Source organism: Pongo abelii, chromosome 2 (genome assembly GCF_028885655.2).
Source record: "Pongo abelii isolate AG06213 chromosome 2, NHGRI_mPonAbe1-v2.0_pri, whole genome shotgun sequence".
In the NCBI taxonomy this organism is placed as follows: Eukaryota; Metazoa; Chordata; class Mammalia; order Primates; family Hominidae; genus Pongo; species Pongo abelii.
Genome location: NC_085928.1, coordinates 6,762,672 through 6,782,787, shown reverse-complemented (window position 1 = coordinate 6,782,787; position 20,116 = coordinate 6,762,672). Strand labels below are relative to the sequence as shown.

Below are 20,116 nucleotides of genomic sequence, written 5' to 3'. Positions count from 1 at the left end.
GATTTGGCTCTATATTTTCTTTCAGATTTTTTTTTTTTTAACAAGGGGTCTGTCTTGCGCAGGCTGGACTCCTGGGCTTGAGTGGTCTTCCTGAGGGCTTTGCCTCAGCTGGCCCTCACAGCCACCGTGTATGGTGGAAAGGCATTGTTCGGGAAAACAGTCCCAGCTCCTCAGGACTGTAGGCACCCACACACCACTGCCTGTGCCCAGCTTCTTTCAGATTTACATCGGCAAGAACACCCAGGTGACAGAGCAATTTATTCATATGTTGAGACAGCATGAAAGATTCCATTTTGTTTTCAGGGAGGCTGGGAATTCGTTACATATGGAATTTTTCTGTATTTAGTGAAGAGATCTTAATCTTTGAGAGGAGCCATTAAAAATCGGAGTCACTTTTATCCAAGGGAAACAAACAAAACACTTGGGTTATGACTCATATGTGGCAGGAGGCTGGCTGGAACCTCTTGTTGAGAAACAGACTGGGGTTGCTATGGAAACTGGTCTCACACTTCCTCACCAGAGCTCGGCCCTCCTAGAGGCAACTTGTTTTCTGTTATATATTTTTTTTAAATTATTTTTTGAGACAGGGTTCCACTCTTGCCCAGGTTGGGGTACAGTGGTATGATCCCAGCTGACTGCAGCCTCCACCTCCAGGCCTCAAGCAATCCTCTCACCTCAGCCTCGTGAGTAGCTGGGACCATGGGCATGCACCACCATGCTTGTCTTTCTGGGGTTTTGAGATGATGGCATTGCCATGTCTCTGCAGAAATAACTTCTTCAGGCATATGTCAGCTACAAGGAGGCATTATTTAAATGAAACAGTAGGTTCTGGAAAACAGGAGTAGGTTTGGGAAAGTTATCACTCACCTGCTTGTAAAAAATAAACTGCTAGCATCAGAGTGGGCAGTTAGCAGCCTTCTTTCAGAACAGGAAGCAAAATGAATGAAAAATTAATGCCGCATGTGTCGGGCATTCTATGGGCTTTGTCTCATTTGGCCCTCACAACAACCTTGTGAGGTAGACAAGTGTTGTTCCCATTGTACCGATGAAGGAACAGACTCAGATCGTTGATTTACCCAACATCACAGCCAGTATGTAGCAATCTTTGGCTCAGAACTCAGATCTCCCATGTCAACTCAGGATGCCTTTGGCAGTGGAGCACACTGCTGCCCCTTCCACTTTTTCTAGCACATTCTGAAGATGCATGAAGCCTGAGTCATTCACTTTAAATCAAGCCAAAACAAAGTGGGCTTCAGTATGGAAGACTTCTGAGTGCTAGAGATACTGAGTTACCCTTAAAAAAAAAATTAACCACTGAAAGCTCAGATTTCCCCAAAATTCAGTTCTCAATCCTATGGCTGAATTCTTTACAGAAATTTTGGAAAGAATGCCAAAAAAAAAAAATCTGAAACTAAAAATAGGATGTTTGTCAAAGTCCCACACCAGAAGATAATTTAGAAATTTATTTCAAAATTTTTAATAAAAAATACAGTGATATTACAAATTTGGTTTTCCAAAGCTTTCAAATTTTTCTTAACATTATTTTTCTTTTTAAGAACACTTTTGAAGTCGGCAGTAATTTAAAATCCTTATTAGAAAAAAACCAAAGCCCAAGGATTTTGCGTTTAGTCATCATCTAGGTATACTGCGTGTTTTCCATACTGCGTGTTTTCCGAAAGCATCCTTTAAGAGTTTGGAGATTTGATGAAATTGCTCATGTAATAAGCAGTTAGTGAATACTATTGAATCCTAAACCCAGATAAGTCATCTTGGGCTGGCTGTGTTTTTCGTGTGAAGAAACTCATTTATAGCACAGGCACCCCAGGCCAATAGAGATAGATGATTACAGATCACTGGTTTCAGAAGTTCTGACCCCTTATTCAGCTACCAAATACTTACTTACTTGCTAAAGGAATTACTCCCAGCAGACAAAAACGGTTTCTGAATATGACAGAAAAGGTACACAAAGTATCATTTAAGACATCCTGGTTACAACATACTTTATCTTTAAAAGGGTGTGAGAGTAGTTGGGGAACTTAGAAATTCTGTGACTTAGGTGTGGGTGGATCTTATTTAGGAGGACTAAAGCTATGGACACAACACGTGAAAGAACCACTCCGAAGCAGTCCTAGGAGGCCCAGGTGCCCACATCGAAAGCACTCCCGGGTGAAAGCAGCCAGGCAGGCGTGGGCATTGTACAGCAAGCCTCAGGCCTCAGTTCTTGATTGTGGTTGACGGGGGGTCACCATGAAGGAGCCCATTTAGTATAAAGCTTCCAACCTTTTCTCTTAATCGTTTCTTTAATCTTTTAAACCATCTTCAAGTGCATAGGGGAGTTTCTGATGCCAGAGGATGAAAGCAAGTGCTTTCTCCACCCTCTCCTCCCAGAGTGAAAACAAATCCTTTTGCTGATACTTGTTTCAAATGCATCCATTATAAAGCTTCTCAGTGACACAAAATACTGAAACTTTTTATCAGTCAAACCACATACCCCAATTTAACACCTTTCAGTGCTCTGAATTCAATTGACAGACTAAAGGGTGCTCCTGTAACAGTCTGAAATATTAATCATTCAAGTGTTTTTTTTGTTTTGTTTTTTGTTTTTAAATCTTATTTCAGAAAACTTCCTCTTGGGGTAGGAAAGTACACATGAAGCAGCAAAGTAATGAAGAAAAACTTAAATAGGGCCTTCAGAGATCCCACACACTACAAAGATTCTGCCAAGCCATAAGATAAGTGTGAAGCCCAATATATGTCCAGCTTTTCTCCTCAGGACATCTTCAGTGTTTCTTCTCTTTTAAACACCAAATCAGGTTCTAGCCACAGACTGTGTTTTGGGTGTGCCTGCTTTGTGGGGTCCATGCCCAGTGTGTCTGCTGGTGACCCAGGACTCAGCAGTAATGACTAACGGCTGCCCTTCAGGATCACAGATGTGCTTGGTGGTGGTGGCAAAGCATGGCACTTGTGTGCAGTGATGAGAAGCAGCACACAGCAAGGCTGAGCCCTTTATCAGCAGGCCTCCGTAGAGCGTGTCTGCATCGTCAGCTGCCAATGGGCTGAGTGGCTGGCCATACCCACTCAGTCCAAGAGAGGAAGGAAACAGCAGGAGAAGCTGTCAGCTTGCCATTCATGAGCTGCTGCTGCCCACCAAAGCTGCTTACTGGCAAGAAGTGTGGGGAAGACATGAGCTGGTGAACACCAACCTGGTGCACATGCTACCAAGTCTGGCCCCTGAAGAGGAGAGCGGGTGCAGAGTCCAAAACCGACCAGGGCTCCTGCTCTGGCATGGAGCTGGGTCAGAGGTGAGGGATGACCTGGATCCTAGGGCTCACGCAGGTGTCGGGCGGGTGCCAGGGTCTTTTCACTCCAACTTTTTGGCTGGCACCCGTGTCCGAGCAACAATGATGGGCACAAGGGCCAGGCCGGCAATGAGGAGGGCCCACAGGGGTCGGTAGAAGAGCCAGCCAGCCGCCACGGTCAGCAGGGTCAGCGAGGTGGCCACGCAGAAGGCAAAGGCTTTCAGGCCAATGTTGACCAGGTCTCGGAAAACAGGAAACCAGTCCACTGTGGAAAGGAGAAAGGTGATGAGGTGCCACCTTCTCTACACCTCACCAGCTCAGCAGATCACTCCTGTCCCTAGATGAGGATGGGCCCATGTTGCTACATGCATGAGGAGGGGAGAGGATCAGTGGGGTGGAAGGCAAGGAGCCTCATTCTGAGAGCTAAGGGAGCACAGGAGCCTCTGCTATGAGCTGCGTGGTTGGGCACATTGTCTAAGCCACCTACTCTACCCTGCTCCAGGGGAGAGGATATAGCAGTGCTTTGTAAACTTTAATAGTTTATGTGGAGAGTAGTCTGAGGCCAGTATAAAGACATTTACCTGTAATGCTACAAATAACCTGGGTCCTGCACACTCATACAAGAGGCTGTGGGTGGAGCCTCCTGTAGGTGCCTATTTAGGCCTCTCAGCCATTCCTAGAGGTGTTGGTTCATTCATGCAGCAGGATGTTACTGATGACTTATGTGCCCAGCACTGAACCAGCAGGTGCTAGAGGAAACAAATTAGCCTAAGCATTGGCCTCTCCTCAAGAATCTCACAGACTATTGGTCCAATAGGATAAAGCCCAGAATCCAGCTACATTCATGAGGAATTACCCTATGCTTGCCTTGTGTGACCTCTCCAGGTTGGCATTCCATAGCTGATGTCCACTCAGGGAATCTTCGCTCAGTTCCCAGGAGGCCACCAATGGTCTGGAATCACTGGGTTTGTAGAGCAAGCCCTGGTGCCCCATCATGCCTGCAGCACACCCTGCAAGCCACTACCTGGCCTCATCCTGATCTGTTCCCATACACCACTGCTACTCAGCCCTTATAATGAGCAAAGTTCATGTTTCTGAACATTGCCTGTGTGTTAGGCACCATGTGCACCATCTCATGAAGTGCTCATGCCCACCCTGTAAGGTAGGTACTCTTCTTAACTCCATTTTACCCACAGGGTCACTGAGACTCAGGGAATTAAGAAACTCACCACCAGTCCTCCTGTTAGAAAGTGCCAGAACCAGGATTTGAACTCAAGACCATATGGACCCAGAGCCTGGGCTCTGAGCCATTGCTGTAAGCCCTGTCTGTCTCTTGCTGTGGAGTCTTACACACGTTGGTATTTATCAAATGCATGGGGGACTGTGTGCTTCCCTGCTGCGCTCCCGACTCTCCCCACCCACCCTGGGGGTCGCTCCACGCTCTAAGTCTGTCCTGAGTCTGGCGCATTCCAGATGTAGAGTGAATTGGGATCACAGACATCAGAGATCCAAAGAAGGGCCCACTGAGACAGACACGAGGAAACCAAGGCTCCAGAAGGGAACTGGTCTGCCCAAGGTCACACAGGAAAGAAAGAGGATTCCATTTAAATGCTGATCTCTCGCTAATGTGCCCACCACATCACTGTCTTTCTGAGCACAATTCAGCTGTCCAAAGAAAGGTTCAGGGAAAGAGTCCTTCCCTTCCCGGGCCTGTTTTCCCAACTGTAAACAAAGGAGGTGGTCCCCCCTAGCTCAGACAGCCCAAGATGTGCAGCCAGACCTATTCTGACTTGTGCATGCTGAGTAGGGAAGAGTTTTCTATTGGCACCCAGAGAAGACTTGACCCAATCATGTGACTGGAAGGGACACACACCAGGGAAAGGCTTGGATGGAGGGTCCTCTGAGGAACCCCATCCTCCTGGGCCCAGAACATACTTAGTCACCCTGGGCACTCAGATGCGGAACCACGCTGGGCCACGGGGCTCCTACTGGGCTTGCTGGTGCCAACCTCAGGTGAAGGAGCGGCCCAGAACTCTCCTTCATGCTCCAGACTTGCTGGCTGCCCAAATCTAGCCCAGGTTTTGGAGTGAGAAAGGAAGCATGATAGTTTTGGGTGTTTCCTATTTGCCACATTTCATAAAACTCTGCATGTGAGGGGTGAAGTGACTGAAGCTGAGATGGGAAGGGAACGGCCAAGCATCCAGAGCTTGGATGTGACAGATTTCAAATCCAGGTCTGGCAGGCTCCCATGTGGTATTCAATTGTGGATCAAAGGAATGAGCAAATGATCGAGCCAGCAGATGGATGAACCTTCAGGCTGTGGAGTGAGACCAGTGCCCCAGAGTCAGCCCCACCCAGCCTCGCCCCTGGCAGCTCCTGCCCTCAAGCCTGCCTTCCTCTGCTCCCTCATCCCAAGGCTATGGAGCCAGGACAGAGATGAGCCGAATACCTGGTATCTGCACAAGGGCCATCCCATCAGGCCAGAAGGGCTGAGATGACGTGACAGGCAGAGGAGGCCCTTTGGGGGTGCAGGAGGGAGGGCAGTGACCCACCCCGACACCTACCCAAGGTGTAGAGGATCCGTGTCATAAGGTTGAGGCCCATGAACATGGCCATCCAGCCGGCTGCCCGCAGGCCCCAGGTCTTCATGGAGTTGCTCCTTAGTTCTCTATGAAACACCTCCTGCAGGACAAGGTGGGGGCAGGTCAGAATGCTGAGGGCTGGCGGCATACCCAGTCGGCAGGGCAGGTCCTGAGGGGGCTGTACCAACTCGGGAGCTGTTGGCCATTTCTGAACAGGCCAGAGGGAGTTGGGGCAAGCCTCCTATAGGGCTAAGTCCTTCTGCCCATCTGTAGAGCACAGGGCAAGGCATGAGATCTCTGTGGAAGGTACGGGCCTTCCTCAGCTCAGAGCCTGCCAGCACCTGGACCCTTCAGCTCACAGTCTCACCTGGAATGAGCGGGACCCTCCCCCCACCCCTGAGCAGGTTTGAGCATGCCTGCTGGGCAGCATGCTCTGCGCTATGTGTGTGATCTGTTTAATCTCAGACCCTCTCCACATGGCTTGGGGACACTGCACCCTCCTTCTCAGGCTCCATCGCTGTTGCTGCCCCTCTTCCTGTCCATTAGATGCTACAATTCTTTAGCTGCTTCAGTCCATACTCTCTCCCCGGACATCCCATCTGCTTCCTTGGCCTCCATATGCCATGACCCTCCAATTTAAAGCTGCAGCTCTGGCCCTCTCCTGGGCCTCACAGCCCTGCGGCTCCCACCACCTCCACCACCTCCTCGACATTTCCACTTGACATCTCAGCCTGTCCAGTGCTGACACTGGCGCCTTCTCCATCTCAGCACATGGCACACCCACCCACCCACTCACATCTCTGGGAAAGGCATGGCCCGCTCCTCCCCTACCACCCCATCCAGTCCAGGCCACATATTCCCGAGTCTCTCACCACCGTCTGCCACAGGAGCCTCACTGGCCCTGCTTCTATCACCCACTCCGTGTTTTCCACACAGCCACCTGCCACAGCCCTGCCACACCCCCCGGACACCGACCCTACTGCCGGTGCCCTGACCCTGCTGGCTGCTGTCCCCAGTCCAGGTCGAGTGTCCTCTCGCCTGTGTGTATCTGTGCATGGGTTTGCTCTGCCTACAGCGATTGCCTGCAGTCATGCCTGGCCAGCTTCCTACATATTCTTCGAGCTTTGCTTGAACCCCATTTCTTCAGAGGGCTTTCCCTGACCCTCTGATCTGAATCAGGCCCTCTCTCAGAGTCCATAACAACAAAAACAGGTCACATTCATCACTCACCATTTATTTGATACTGTCCTAAGTGTTTTACAAGTATTATTTAATTCTCAGATTCACTCAGTGAGGTAGGAATACTTACCTCCACTGTACAGACGAGGAAACTGAGGCTCTGAGAGGGTAAGTCATGTGCCCAAGGTCTCACCTCAAGCAGTTAACTAAACGCTACATTTCCAAGAGCAGGGAGCATGTCTGTGAAGTACCTGGTGTTCAATGAAAACTTGCTGAATGAATGAATAATCCTCAACAACCAAACCAGTTAGGGATGATGTGACTATTACTAATAGTACTTAAACATTTTTCCCTTCACGAATGAGGAAACAGGCTGAGAGATCAGCACCAGCTCAAGGTCCTGTAGCAGGTGGGAGGCAGTGCCAGGGCCGTCTGCAGCGTGCCTGCTTGGGCAGCTGTACTCTCCTGCCCCGGGACTGGAATCGGGACATCCTGACTTTTGCCCTGAGCTGCCTGCCTGGCTCTGGGCCTTTTCTTCTACTTGGCAGAGACCCCAGACCTTGTGTGGGGGTGGGGGCTGGGCTGGGGGAAGACAGGGCTTTGGGGCTGCTAAGCAGCAGGAGGCCCAGGGGGTGAGGAGGCCGCCTGAGCATCTGCACTGCAGAGCCTTCCTTTCTGGGGCATTACCTAAGCCATGGGCCCCATCCACTCCTCTCTGGAGGGGTGGCTCCGTGAGCTGGGCCTCAGCCCTGGGAGAGAGAGCAAGGCCTGGGCTGGGCCTCCTAATTTTAGAAACTCGCTGGGGACCCTCAGCTGCTGGTGGAAGGGTGACTCACGGCCTTTTAGGCTGGGAGGTGGCAGCCCTACCCTGAGGTTGGTAACTGGGCTCCTGGGCAACAGCCTGACCACACCCTAGCCCTGGCCAGGTACCAGGAGTTGGTGAGGCCCAAGCACCACCACAGGCTGAAGGCTAACAGGACAGATGGCTGCTGAGGATCTAATAATAGGAACAAAAGGTCACAGCTAACCCCTGACACCTGTCTGCTGCCTTGCCCCTTTCTGGCCCTTCTGGAATGAAAACTCCAGCAGTCCTGGTTAGGGCAGGTATAGAGTGCCCCACCAGGGATACCTGTGTTCATCAACAACAGAAAAACTAAAGACTCGATATTTCTGCTGCAGAGAAGGATTGCCTGCCTAGAGAAGACAGGCTAACTTTTAAGGCATAAAACTGAACTAATCAGCACATCTTGGCACCCCTTCTCCTTGGGACCCAGGGGAGGCATAGCCCTCCCTATTTACAATGGGAGAGGGATACTCAGGTAGCTGAGGCCCAAAACCCTTCCCCGCCCTCCTGATGTTCTGGAAGGACAGACTTTGGTGGAGCCACCCCCACCCACTCCCTCTCCCCGCTCTGGGCTGTGGCCACAGCACTCCGGGTGCCCCCTTAAAAGGTGAACTCTTTTGTGCCCGGACTGGGCTGTTCTTGCTGGAACTGACTGACCACTGATTCTTCCAGGGTTAACCCCTTCTCATCAGCAAAACTCACTTGTCAGAGGCCCTGCCTGATCACTGTAGAAACGGATGTCCTATTCTAACGTCCACTGGTATCAGAGCACCTGTTCTCTTTCCAACACTCGGCACAATGCATCAGTACTTACAAGTTTCTGTCTCTCTCACTCCTCTACCGGACAGTCTGTGAGGCACAGTGAGTTTAGTGCCTAGCACAGTCCTGCACACTGAAGGTTCATGACAGACTCAGTTCATCCACAATCCCCAAACGCTGAAGTGCTCCAAAATCCAAAACTTTTTGAATGCCAACATAACACCACTAGTGGAAATCCCACACTTGACCACATGTGACGGATTGCATTGTATAAAATCACCTTCAGGCGATGTGTACAAAGTATACATGAAACATAAATAGATTCTGTGTTTAGACTTGGTTCTCATCCCAAAGAGATCTCATTATGTATATACAAATATCTGCAAATCCAAAAAAATCTGGAATCTGAAACACTCCTGGTCAAACACTTTGATGAGGCATACTCAATATTCCGCTATTTCTTCTTCTTGCCTCATTCACTGGCTATGACCCCTGGTAGTGTGATCTTATTAAATAACCACTGGAAAGAAGGAAGGACATGCTTGTTCCCCCACCGGACGAGTGGGGCACAGCACTCACCTCTGCTGAGAAGTCCCCGTGGTGCAGAAGCAGTAACGTATCCCCAGACTTGGTGGAGAATGGGACTAGCTGGTCACCCCGCTGCCGGGCAATCACAGTGACCTGGTCAGAGGACTTGGTGTTAGAGCTGAGGGGTGACCAGCGGGAGACACGCCCATGAGAGCCATGGCCCACCCTCCCGGGACTGGGTGCCAGCTGGGGAAGTGAGCACAGAGACCCTGGGGCTTCTCTATACATCCACCTGGGGTGCATCGACCCCTGTAGCTCTGGCCGAGCGGCTCCATTCAAAGCTCCAGGCAGCACCTTAGGCAGCGGGCAGAGCAGGGGATGGGGCGGGACTGCACATAGGCCAGGAACGCAAGACCAATTATTGACAGATCAAAACGGGCTTGGGGAGAGGGTCTGCGTGTGACTGGAACACCTGTCATAAGGTGCGACTATGAGACCCCTTTTGAGCTGCCCTTCTTAACGTGGGGTCCATGGATGGCTGTGGGGACATGGAGCTCTGAAACTGCTCAGAAGCGTGGCTGGCTGAGAGTGCGTGCGAGCGTGTGCCTTTCCCCAGGGAAAAGGGGGTCCAAGCACTCCTGACATTGACCAAGGTGTCTGTGTCCGGGGAAGTCGTGAGGCTCTGACTTAGTGTCTGCCCCTGGGAAGCCAGGTTACCACGTGAGCTGGGCCCAGGTCAGGGTCATCACCACTCAGTCCAGCATAGGAAAAGGAGACGCGCAAGTCTCCCACCTGGGGGTGGAAGAGAAGCAGGGAGAGTGAGGAAGGGAGTAGCTGGCCCAGGCCCAGGTCCAGGATGCCTTGGCTACGCCCCTCAGGCTCTTCTCCCACCTCCACACCCGTGCCCAGGCTGTGCCGTCACCCAGAGGGCCTCTCCCACTTGGCCAAGTGCAGCTGTGCATGCAACTGAACCGAATCTGCCTGGCGCAGGAGCCTGATCCTAGGGCCCTGACCCTCCTATTTGGAGAGCCCAAACCTCTCTGCGCACCTCTGGATACTTGGGATTTTCGCTGTGGTAGAAAAAGTCTCCACGGCGAATGATGTCCACATGAGGGTCCTCCAGCTTGGACAGGCTCAGGGACTTGAAGTTGTCGACTTTGTCGATGAGGCCTGAGGGGACCAGAGTGGTTAGAAACCCATGGGACCAGATGAAAACCTCAATCTGCAAAGTCCCTGGCCTGACCCCCTTCCACCGCACCCTTGGAGCCTGCACACGTGGCACTCCCACCTGCAGTGCCTCTTTCTGACTCTGTCTTGTCCACAGCTTCCCCTGGGTTAGACCATCTCCTCCAGGAAGCTTTCCCTGTGCCCTCTCCCACCAAGTCAGAGTGACCACAGCACTGGGGTGGCCTTAGCCCTTTTCCCTTCCATCAAGGTTACGGCCATCCACGTCCAAGCCTAACTTGCCTCCTGGGTTGAGAGCTACTTGAGGGCAGGCCCAGCTGGCACACAGGCACCATCCAGCAACAAAGCAGACAGAAAGCAGCCAGGCCAGGCCCAGGATCATCCAGCCTCCCCAGGACTATCTGGGCCCTTGGTATCTTCTCCCACCTTCATGGGTCAGGCCCAGGAACAGAGCCCCCAGGGTTACTCTGGCCCATGGTGCCACCTTATCCCTTGCAAGCTTCTCTTTGGAGTCAATGGGGGGTGCCTGTGATGAGCTAGTGCCTTCCCGGCAAAGGTGGAACTCAGAGGGGGAGCCCTAGGCCGAGAGCACTGAGCCACCCCATGTCTACTACTAGCCAGAGTCTGCTTGAGGAAGGACTGTCTCAGCAGAGTCTACTCAGCAGACACCGGCACGCAGCAGGGTGAGGATGCATGCCTGAGTCATTCTCTGGAACAACCCAGATTTCAGAGGAACATGGTAGGATGGAGTGGGGTCAGCCCTTGCTTCCTGGGGATTCGCCTTCCCCTGGCCCCCCAAAGCATGGTGCTGGGAAAGGTGCAGACTGATCCTGTGCCTTTAGCCATCTGAAGGCTGAGTGCTGGGAGCTCCGGCCCTGGGAGGGGCCTTGTGCTTCTGGCACGAGCTCCTCTGGAGAGGCCTGAGACTTACCTGACGAGAGGAAAAACCTGCCAATTTGGACAAAGGGGGCTGTTGCCGTGAATGACTCCACTGCCATGGCACTGTAGGAGAGAGGAAGCTGTCAGAGATGGGCACCAGTGTGGGAGCTGCCTGGGTCCCTTTGGGTTGTTTGTGCTGGGCAGGGTCCCCACCCGGGGGTTCCTGCAAGTCGAGATTAGCCCAGGCACAGCAGACATCTTGTCTTGTCCACCCCCAGGGGCCCTGTGCCCCCTCCCCTAGGCTGAGCGCCCTCACTCTGTCTCCTGTTCCCCGGAGCTTCCTACCCTCTTGCCTAGACCCCTGCCAGCCTGTCCTGCCCCACCCACCGCCGTCAGATGTATCTTGTATGGACTTTGCACCCCTCACTAGCCCCTCCCAGAGCATTCCATCCCCTGACCATCTTACTGGCACAGCCCAGACCATTGCTGAACAAGGCCTGCTCTCTAGCCACACCCAAGTGTTATGCCCACCTCACCACTGGCATGCCGTGGAGCTAACCTCCCTCTGCTGAAATCCTGAGAAGCCTGAGCAAATGCCACTGCCTCTGGAAAGCCTGTCCTGATTGTCCTCCCGCCCATGGCAAACCATTAACAAAATGCTTCCCTGGCCCCGTGTGTGCAAATCCCCTTAGACACTTAGTGCAGGCCTTACATTTGTGACTTATCTGCGGGGAGCTTGTCTGGGGTCAGGGGAGACAGGTCTCTGTGTTCCTGGTGCCCAGCACGGGGCTTGGTCTCAAAACCATGTCCCACATTTTCAACCCATGAGGCAGGATTAACTCAATCCTGTTATTCAGATGAAGAAACTGAGGCTGCAGACCTGCCAGTGTAGACAAAGCTGCACTCAGGCCTGGGGCCTGGCTCTCACCTGGGGTTTTTGTGGCCAATCTCTCGGTCGAAGTTTTTGCTGTTGATGATTTCTGACCTCCATTCGGTGTCTGCTCGGGGAGAGGAATCAACTCAGAGCCCGGGTAGGAGTTGCACGTGGCTGAGACCCACCAGCCCAGCTCCTCCTGTCTCACAGCCAAAGGGGTGGGTCAGGGAGCCTCAGTGGATGGGTGGGAGAGCAGGGCTCTGAAGACTGGCACCCAGGGATCCTGATGTCTGGTGCTGAATCCTTCCCATGGCCCCACCAACAGCCCTGCTGTCCAGCCACTGCTGTGGGCCCCCACCACGGGCAGAGACCATGTAAGGGGCCCAGCACTCACTGTAGGAGTACCTCGTCTCCTTCTTCACCTGCTCATCCTCGGTGTACTCCCTGCAGGGAAAGCAAGGCAGCCACGGGGGTTATAGCCTCGTTGCCCCAGGCAGTCTGATCTCTAAGCATCTGAGCAGGAAGCAACCTCGGGGCTACCAGATCAGACTCCCCAGATGGGGCAGATGCCTTCTCTACACCAGCCCCCAGACAGGGCACTCACTCCTGACAGACAGACAGCTCCTGCCCTCCAAGGCGCTGCCTGGAGGAAAGCGCTCTCCCATCCTGAGCTGAAATCTGCCCCCACTGGCCTTACACCAAGGGGCCCAGCCCTGCCCTTTGGGCTCAGAGATCTGGCTGCATCCTCTGCTCCAGGACAGCCCTGCAGGGGGCCTCCTGAAGCTGCCCTTCTCCTGCTCCTTCCACCACCTCCCCACCTGTCGGTCACAGTCCATATGATTCAGGTGGGGCTGAACCCACCCCCAGCTCCAGGTGACCCCAGCCCCGATCAATGAGAACCTGCCCCGGGACTCCTGTCAGAAACGATAAGCTGTAAGTGGAGAGAAGATGGGACCAACACAGCTGATGGAAGGCTGAACACAGACAGATGCAGTGGGGTCTCAGGGGTGACATGCTGATCCTAATGACAGTGTTTCAGGCCTGCTCCAAGTCATGCTTCAAGCTTGTGCATCTCTGGAACTTCCCAGATGTGGGAGCGACTCAATCCCCCTTTCCTCTTGGAGCCACTCTTCACTGGATTTTTGCCACTTCCAAATCACTGGCTATTAATTTGGGGATAATTTCACACTTTTCTGATAGGAAGATGTTATACTTGAATTTCAAAGATTATCAAAATGAAAGGCATCTGCATGTTATCCTGACACCTACACTTCACTCCTCCTTTACCCCAGCAGAGTTTTCACCCCCTGACAGCTCACCTGGACTCCTCAGTTTCCACCCATTGGTACATCTCCACGTGCCTCCGCAGTTTCACAGCAGGAAGATGGACCCCATAGTTTGGATCAGACAAAAGCTTCAAACAGAATCAAAGAAACCAAAAAAATAAAGGATAAGATTCATGTCAGCCCAGAAAGCCTGGCTCAGGCTCAGGGGAAGCTGGACTGCAAGAGGAAGAAATAGAGAAGGGGACAAAGGTGGAGAGCCCTACACTGCTTTGCAAGGGAGAATTGAGGACACTCCCTGTCCCAGGTTCTTCACACATAGCGCCTGTGACCGTGACCCTCACAGTACAGGCCTGGGCTGCATGGCCCAACGGCATGGTGCCAACAGTGTACAGGGTGTTCAAATAACAGGAAAGCTCTGGTGCCCAGCGTAGTTTTGTGGCCTTGCACTGGACACACATGGTCATCACAGTCATGAGAGCAACTCCCTGAGTACCAGCCACTGTACCAAGACGTTAGTTACCTAATCTCACCAAATCCTCAAGGCTGGCCACAAGCTTGTTACCATTACCATCCCCATTTTATACATGAAGACACTGAGACTCAGGATAGACAAGTCCACACAGCTGCTGAGCGGTGGAGTCAGGAATCACACCCATGTTTGACCATCTCCAGCGCTTTCAAATCCTCAGCCAGACAACATCCAGGATGAGCCCCGAGCCACTGACAGGTCAGCATCCCCTGCCAAGCCTACCTTGGATGTCCGCAAGGCGCCAATGATGTGCACCAGCCTTCCTTCATTCTCCGGAGCCACACTGTGGATGCTGTCGGGGGACACCACAAGCGAGAGCCCCTCAGCCAATGAGGTTGCCGTCTTCAAAGCGCGGCCCTGGGAGCAAAGGGGAGTGGGGATTTCAACAGCTCAGGGGTGGCTCAGCATGACTGTGCTTGTTGCAAAGTATTAGGGTAGGATGGGGCCTCGGGGAGCACTGAGACCCATCTCCCCACTGTACAGTTGGAAAACTGAGGTCTAGCAAGTGGACAGTAAGGACTGGAACCCAGATTCCTGCTTTCCCAGGCAGACTTCTTCCCACTGCCCCACTGGTTCCCACTAGCCGCCACCAATCTTAGCACTGCCCCACTGGTGGGAACAGCTGATGTTTCTGCCTGCCTGTCCCTTTCTCCCCATTTTTCTCTGCCTTCTTTTTTTTATCTTTATGTTTAAGTTTTTTGTAGAGATAGGGTCTTGCTATGTTGCCCAGGCTGCTTTCGAACTTCTGGCCTCAAGCAATCCTCCCTCCTTGGCCTCCCAAAGTGCTGGGGTTACAGGCCTGAGCCACCATGCCTGGCACTCCTCTCCCCTACTCAGCCCATGTGGTTTACCTAGGTCTATCTGAACCCTTGTTCAAATCATGTGACCCAGACCTTGCCAATCAGAACATGTGAGTGACCCCTGGCCATGCAGACTGATTCAGAGAACTGAGAGCCAAGCCAGGACACTGAGAGATTGCCTTGTAACTGTTGCTATATTGATTTAGAAATATACTGTTGCATCATGAGGTCCTATTTAAAAAAAAAGGAAAAAAAGAAAGAGAGAGAGAAAGAAAGAAAGAAGAGAGAGAGAAAGAGAGAGATAGAAAAAGGAAGGAAGGAAGAAAGGAACGAAGGAAGGAAGGAAAAAAGGGAGGGAGGGAGGGAGGGGAAAGAAAGGAAAAGAAGGAAAGGAAAGAAAGGAGGAGAAACAAATGGTTTTTCTCTTCCCTGGGCTAAGTGGTTGGATGTAAGCCAGTTGCTGGGGCCACATTTGCCATCACAGATGAAGTGCCTGCCCAAGAAAAACACCATAATAGAGAAAAACAGGCAAAAGATGAAGAAATGGAGATTCCTCGTGACCCAGCGTGAACACCTGGATCCAACTACACCTGAGGCAGGCACTAACCCCTGGATTTTCAGGTGTGTGAACTGATCTACTCCCCTTCCTGCTCACATCAGCTGTGGGATGGATCACAATGGAAAGAACTGTGATTAACTCAGTATCCTTCTTTCTCTTTTGTAAAATCTAGGCCCTTTATTACAAAATCCAGCCTCTGGGTTCATAGCCTTTGCTCTCTGACATGGTGGGGACTCTCACTCTCCACAGGAAGACCCCAGACATTTTACCTCATTGGTGAAAATTAGGTAGAAGGAGAGCAGGAAGGCCATGAGCCCCACGAACATCCCACCCCAGGTCTCGCTCAGCCGCTCCAGGAAGCCTGGCTGGGAGCCGGTTTTAACTTTGACATGTTCTCTCCGGGTACTGGTACTGGAATACTGAAGAAAAAGAAACATAGTCACAGAATGAAAACTATTTTGTAAAAATAAATTAAATTAGCTATTTATTTATACACAGTTTTTTTTTTTTTTAGTTTTAACTGTATGTGGTAAAAACACACAGATATTCAATGTGCAGTCTGGCAGGTTTCCACAAACATATATTCCATCTGACCAACATCTAAAGCAAGGTACAAAATATTTCCATCACCCCAAAAAGTTTCTTTGTGCCCCTTTCCTGCCAATTCTCTCCCTCTCCACCAACCAGAGGTAACTGGTGGGGATGGGGAGAATCTGAATTTGAATTTCTCCTACTGTAGATTAGTTTGTTTCTTCTACAACTTGAGAAAAATGGAATCAGGGCACCAACTCCTTTCTGCCCAGCTTCTTGGACTCAGAGTACTACTTCTGCAATTCATCCATGTTGTGGTGTTTATCAGGAGTTTGTTCCTTTTCATGGCTGAGTAGTACTCCATTTATGACTATACCACAATGTGCTGAATCATTCGTCAGTGGATGGGTATCTTGGCAGCTTCCAGGTTTTGGCTGTTATGAATAATGCTGTTGTGAATATTCATATATGAACCTTTATGCAGACATGTGCTTTCATTTCCCGTAGGAATATACTTAGGAGTACAACTGCTGGCTCACAAAGAAGATGTATGTTTAAGTTTTTATGAAACTGCCAAGCTATTTTACAAAGAGGTTATTAGAGATGTATTTTTAATTAAATTCAGCAAACAGTGGCTGAGTTTTCTGAGGGCAGTGCTAGCCCTTGTGGGGTCAGAAGTAGACAGTCTTAGGGCAGTGAGGTCACAACCATAAACAATACTAGAAGGTCACACAGAATGTCCTGTGAGGGGGTTGGACTCAGTGCTCAAGGAGTGACTCCTTCCACCTGGGGTATCAAGGCAGGCTCCCTTGAGTGGAATCTTAGAGGCAGACCTTAGGGGAAGAGCAGACCTTAGGGGAAGAGCATCCCTAAAGGGAGAACCATATCAACAGTGATGAGGAAGTAGGAAGTGGTTCTGGGGGAGCAGCTGCCTATCTGCTTTGGCTGGGTTGTGGGAGCGATGGAGGAAGAAAGGGCTCGGAGCTAGGCCTTTCTGGGCAGGTTCACAGTGGGCCTCAAACTCAAGGGTGAGTGGATCAGGCTCTGGTCAATAACAGAGGCATGATTTGGGGTGCATCCACTGCTGATCAAAAGTGTCATCGTCTAGGGCAGGATTCTGGAGCCAGAAGAACTGGGTTTGAATCTATGCTCTGCCACGTACCAGCTACGGGGTCTTGGGCAAGCAACTTCACCACTTTGTGCCTTCCACTTCCTCTGTGCATGGGTGGCTCAGGGCCTAGGGCATGGTAAGCACTGTACACGTGTTAGCCAGTAGAAATGCCACCACATTTCCCTACAACTGAGACTGGGCTGGCACTAGGCTGGGGGTGAGCTGACAAAAGTCACAAAGATGTAAAGTGGGGCCCAGCTAAGACAGGCCCCATCCTGGTACTGGGGGCCAGAGGAGTGATTTGAGTCAGAATCTCTGCTTGAACAAAGCTGATGTCGCATTCTGATTGTCTTTGAGTATCACCAGCCAAGGCCTCCAGTGACCAGATGTCCATGAATCCAGAAGTCGTCTTGACTTTCCATGCCATTTGGAAACATTAGGTGAATGAATCACCACATAAGGGCAGGTGACCATCATAATGATGACAATGGCAAACACATCGGTCTATCACAGGCCAGCCCACAGGCAAGCCCAAAGAGCTGGATGTCGTAACGACCCCATTTCACCAATAAGAAAATCTGGCTCTGGGTTAAGTCATCTTTCCAGATCACACAGCTTCTAAGAGGAAGAGTTAGGATTCAAATCCGGGCAGACTGGAGGCTACTCTCCCATTACTCATTCCAGTCTGTGCTCCCCATCTCTTGGGCTACAATGTGAGTTGAATGTTGGGAGCCAGCGGCAGGCAGCAATAGGAAAAGAAGGTGTGTCTTCCTCTTGGGCCTCCCCTCAGCCAGCATCAAGATAAGGGGCTCAAAGATGCCTTGGAGGGAAGGAAGAGAGGTACAGGAGGGTGCCCCTCAGGCTAGGGGAGGGGTGAGGTGGGCAGTGACATGACATACCCAGCCCACATTCTGAACCAAAATTCCCAGTAAACATGGAGGATCATAAAGGATCTATATATCTACACATATTTATATATACATATAGTATGTATTACATGTATATACACATTATATAAACACACACACACACACACAGACAGACATCCCCAGTGACACATCCCCTCCCAGTCCTAGCACTCAGGACTTAGAAGAAATGAACAATGAGTGGTGGGAACAGAGGCTGACACATAGGCCCTGGAAATGGACAGAACTGGGTTCGATGCCCAGGTTCACCAATCACTTGCTGTGTAAGCCTGGGTAAATTGCTCTACCTCTCTGATTCTGTTTACTCACGTATAAAGTGGAGAGGGGAATAGTACCTTCACCACAGGTACTGCTGCTGCTATACTGATTGAGAATTTTGTTGCCTCCCTGCTCCATCCCACTATCTTCTTCCTCACCCAGCCTAGTGGCTGCTGTAAATGTGTACCCAGCTACTGGATGAACCAAAAAATGCTTGGCAGCAGAGGATACTCAAATGCATGTATATTCCTTGGTGAGGGGTCAGGTCTCAATGTACCCAAGATGATCTCTATCCACTGGGACCATTTGTGCTACCCTGCAAGGACAGACTTGTTTTCAAGCATTAAGTACCTACCACACACCAAGCACTGTGCTGAGGAGTCTCCCTTAAATATCACAGTAACTGATCCATGAGGCTACATAAACCTGGAGAGATGAAAGCCACACAGCTACTGGGTGAAAGAATCTGGATTGCCCCCAGGTCTCCCTAACTCCAAAGCCTGCCCTTTTCAGCATATTCCCATGTCACAGCATGCCAAGCTGGCCACGAGAGCTTGGGCAGGTGCCTTCCCCTGCTAGGGAAGTTCCCCATCTGTAAAATGTGGTGGTGGTGATGGGAGCAGACAAAGAGTCCACATACTACAGACAGGCTGGTCTCCTGACTGCCCTCTCGCCTGGCCGAGCCTGAGTCTCTCGGAATACCTCTGAGGCCTTTCTAGGTACAACATTCAAGGCTTCTAACCCTCCTGTGGGCCCGAAATGTCCTGGGAGTGTGGATGATATTAACCCGAGACAAAGTGTACTAGGGCTGTGGGTGATACACACCCTGGCCTCTCAAGGGGTGTGAGAGGCAGAGAGGACGCTTGGGGACAGAGGCGGTGTCTGGAAATAGGGTGTGACAGGCAAGGGGATAGCTGCTAGGACACTCTACCAAAGCAGGAGGGAGGGTGTGTCTGGGGCTGGCTGGGCTTCTAAGCGGGCCCTAGAAGCACTTTCACAGAGGAGGGGAGAGGTGAGTCACCAGCTTCTCCCACACCCAGCACCCTGGTAGGAGGCGCTGCTTGTTGAATGAATGTTGGGCTTAAACAGTTTCCCGAGAAAGGCTGGTTGCAGGGACAAGAGGCCTTGAAGGAACAGCCCTCAGCCAGGCCTTCTCCAACCAAATCCTTGCTAGGAGGAGGAGGGGCCCCGACAGTAGAGAAATGCTCCCTCTCCCCCAACTCCTTCGCTCCCAGCCCAGCCTAAGCTTTTTGCAGCATCACAGCTTCGGCTTACAGAGCCTCCCTAGGGCGGAGAACTCTCTGCCCGCCTGGACAGCCCTGTCTGTCCATTGCTGGACAGCTCCACTTGGGCTGGATCGCCTTCCTCCCTCCCAAGAGAGTGGCCCCCCTCTCTGAGGTAGCGTCCAGCTCTCATAATGCGTAAGTTTCAGGGCCCCAAGGTACAGGAGGGAACTGGGAATGCAAGGAGGGGCCGCGGAGAGGCGTACAACCACATTCCAGTACGGGAGCAACACCTCCGAGTCCGCCTCCGCACGAACGCCGAGGACGAGGCGGGCCAAGGAACACGGACAAAAGCCTGGACAGGCCAAGAGATGAACAGAGGGATGAGCTGGCGAAGGCACAGATACGGCGAGCAGAGGGAGATGCGGGCCGGGCCGCACGGAGGAGCTCCGGGCGGCGAAATGGACCCAGAGGCCCCCGGGGAAAAACCCCAGGGCGACGGGGAAGCCTGGGTGTGGCCCGGCTAGCCCGGGGATACTCACATTCGCCGCCATGGTGGGACCCAGCTCGCTGCCGCCGCCTCGCGCTGTTCAGCTAGGAAGTGGCTGACGACTGGAGCGTGGTGTCCAGCGGCCTCTTGCCAGCCCCAGCTTCGAAAATCCGCGTGGACTCCAGGGCCAAGCGGGACTTACTGCAGTTACCGCCCCCTGTGCCCAGTGTTTCTGCGCATGCGCGCGGCGAGACGTCCTGGAAACTATAGGGTC

The 20,116-nt window shown here is 51.9% G+C and overlaps 1 protein-coding gene across 2 annotated transcripts; it reads right to left on the bottom strand.

Moving 5' to 3' along the window:
• Nucleotides 1-1,448: 1,448 nt before the first annotated feature.
• On the bottom strand, nt 1,449-20,081 carry TMEM43 (transmembrane protein 43). 2 transcript variants are annotated; one of them, NM_001132401.1, is given in 12 exon segments: nt 1,988-3,564; nt 5,864-5,981; nt 9,243-9,344; nt 9,909-9,983; nt 10,240-10,361; nt 11,308-11,378; nt 12,184-12,253; nt 12,524-12,573; nt 13,449-13,543; nt 14,167-14,301; nt 15,573-15,722; nt 19,895-19,971. In NM_001132401.1, coding segments are annotated over 12 exon segments (1,203 nt in total). In that variant the 5' UTR covers nt 19,907-19,971; the 3' UTR covers nt 1,988-3,361.
• Between the last annotated feature and the right edge of the window lie 35 nt (nt 20,082-20,116).

What these genes read in the sequence shown, in the direction of transcription:
- TMEM43 (XM_009238394.3), bottom strand. An exon ending in AAAATCCCAAGTATCCAGAG is followed by an intron (nt 9,345 to 10,239) that starts GTGCGCAGAGAG and finishes TCCTCTGACCAG; the next exon opens with GTCACTGTGATTGCCCGGCA. An exon ending in ACGGATCCTCTACACCTTGG is followed by an intron (nt 3,565 to 5,863) that starts GTAGGTGTCGGG and finishes TCCTTTCCACAG; the next exon opens with TGGACTGGTTTCCTGTTTTC.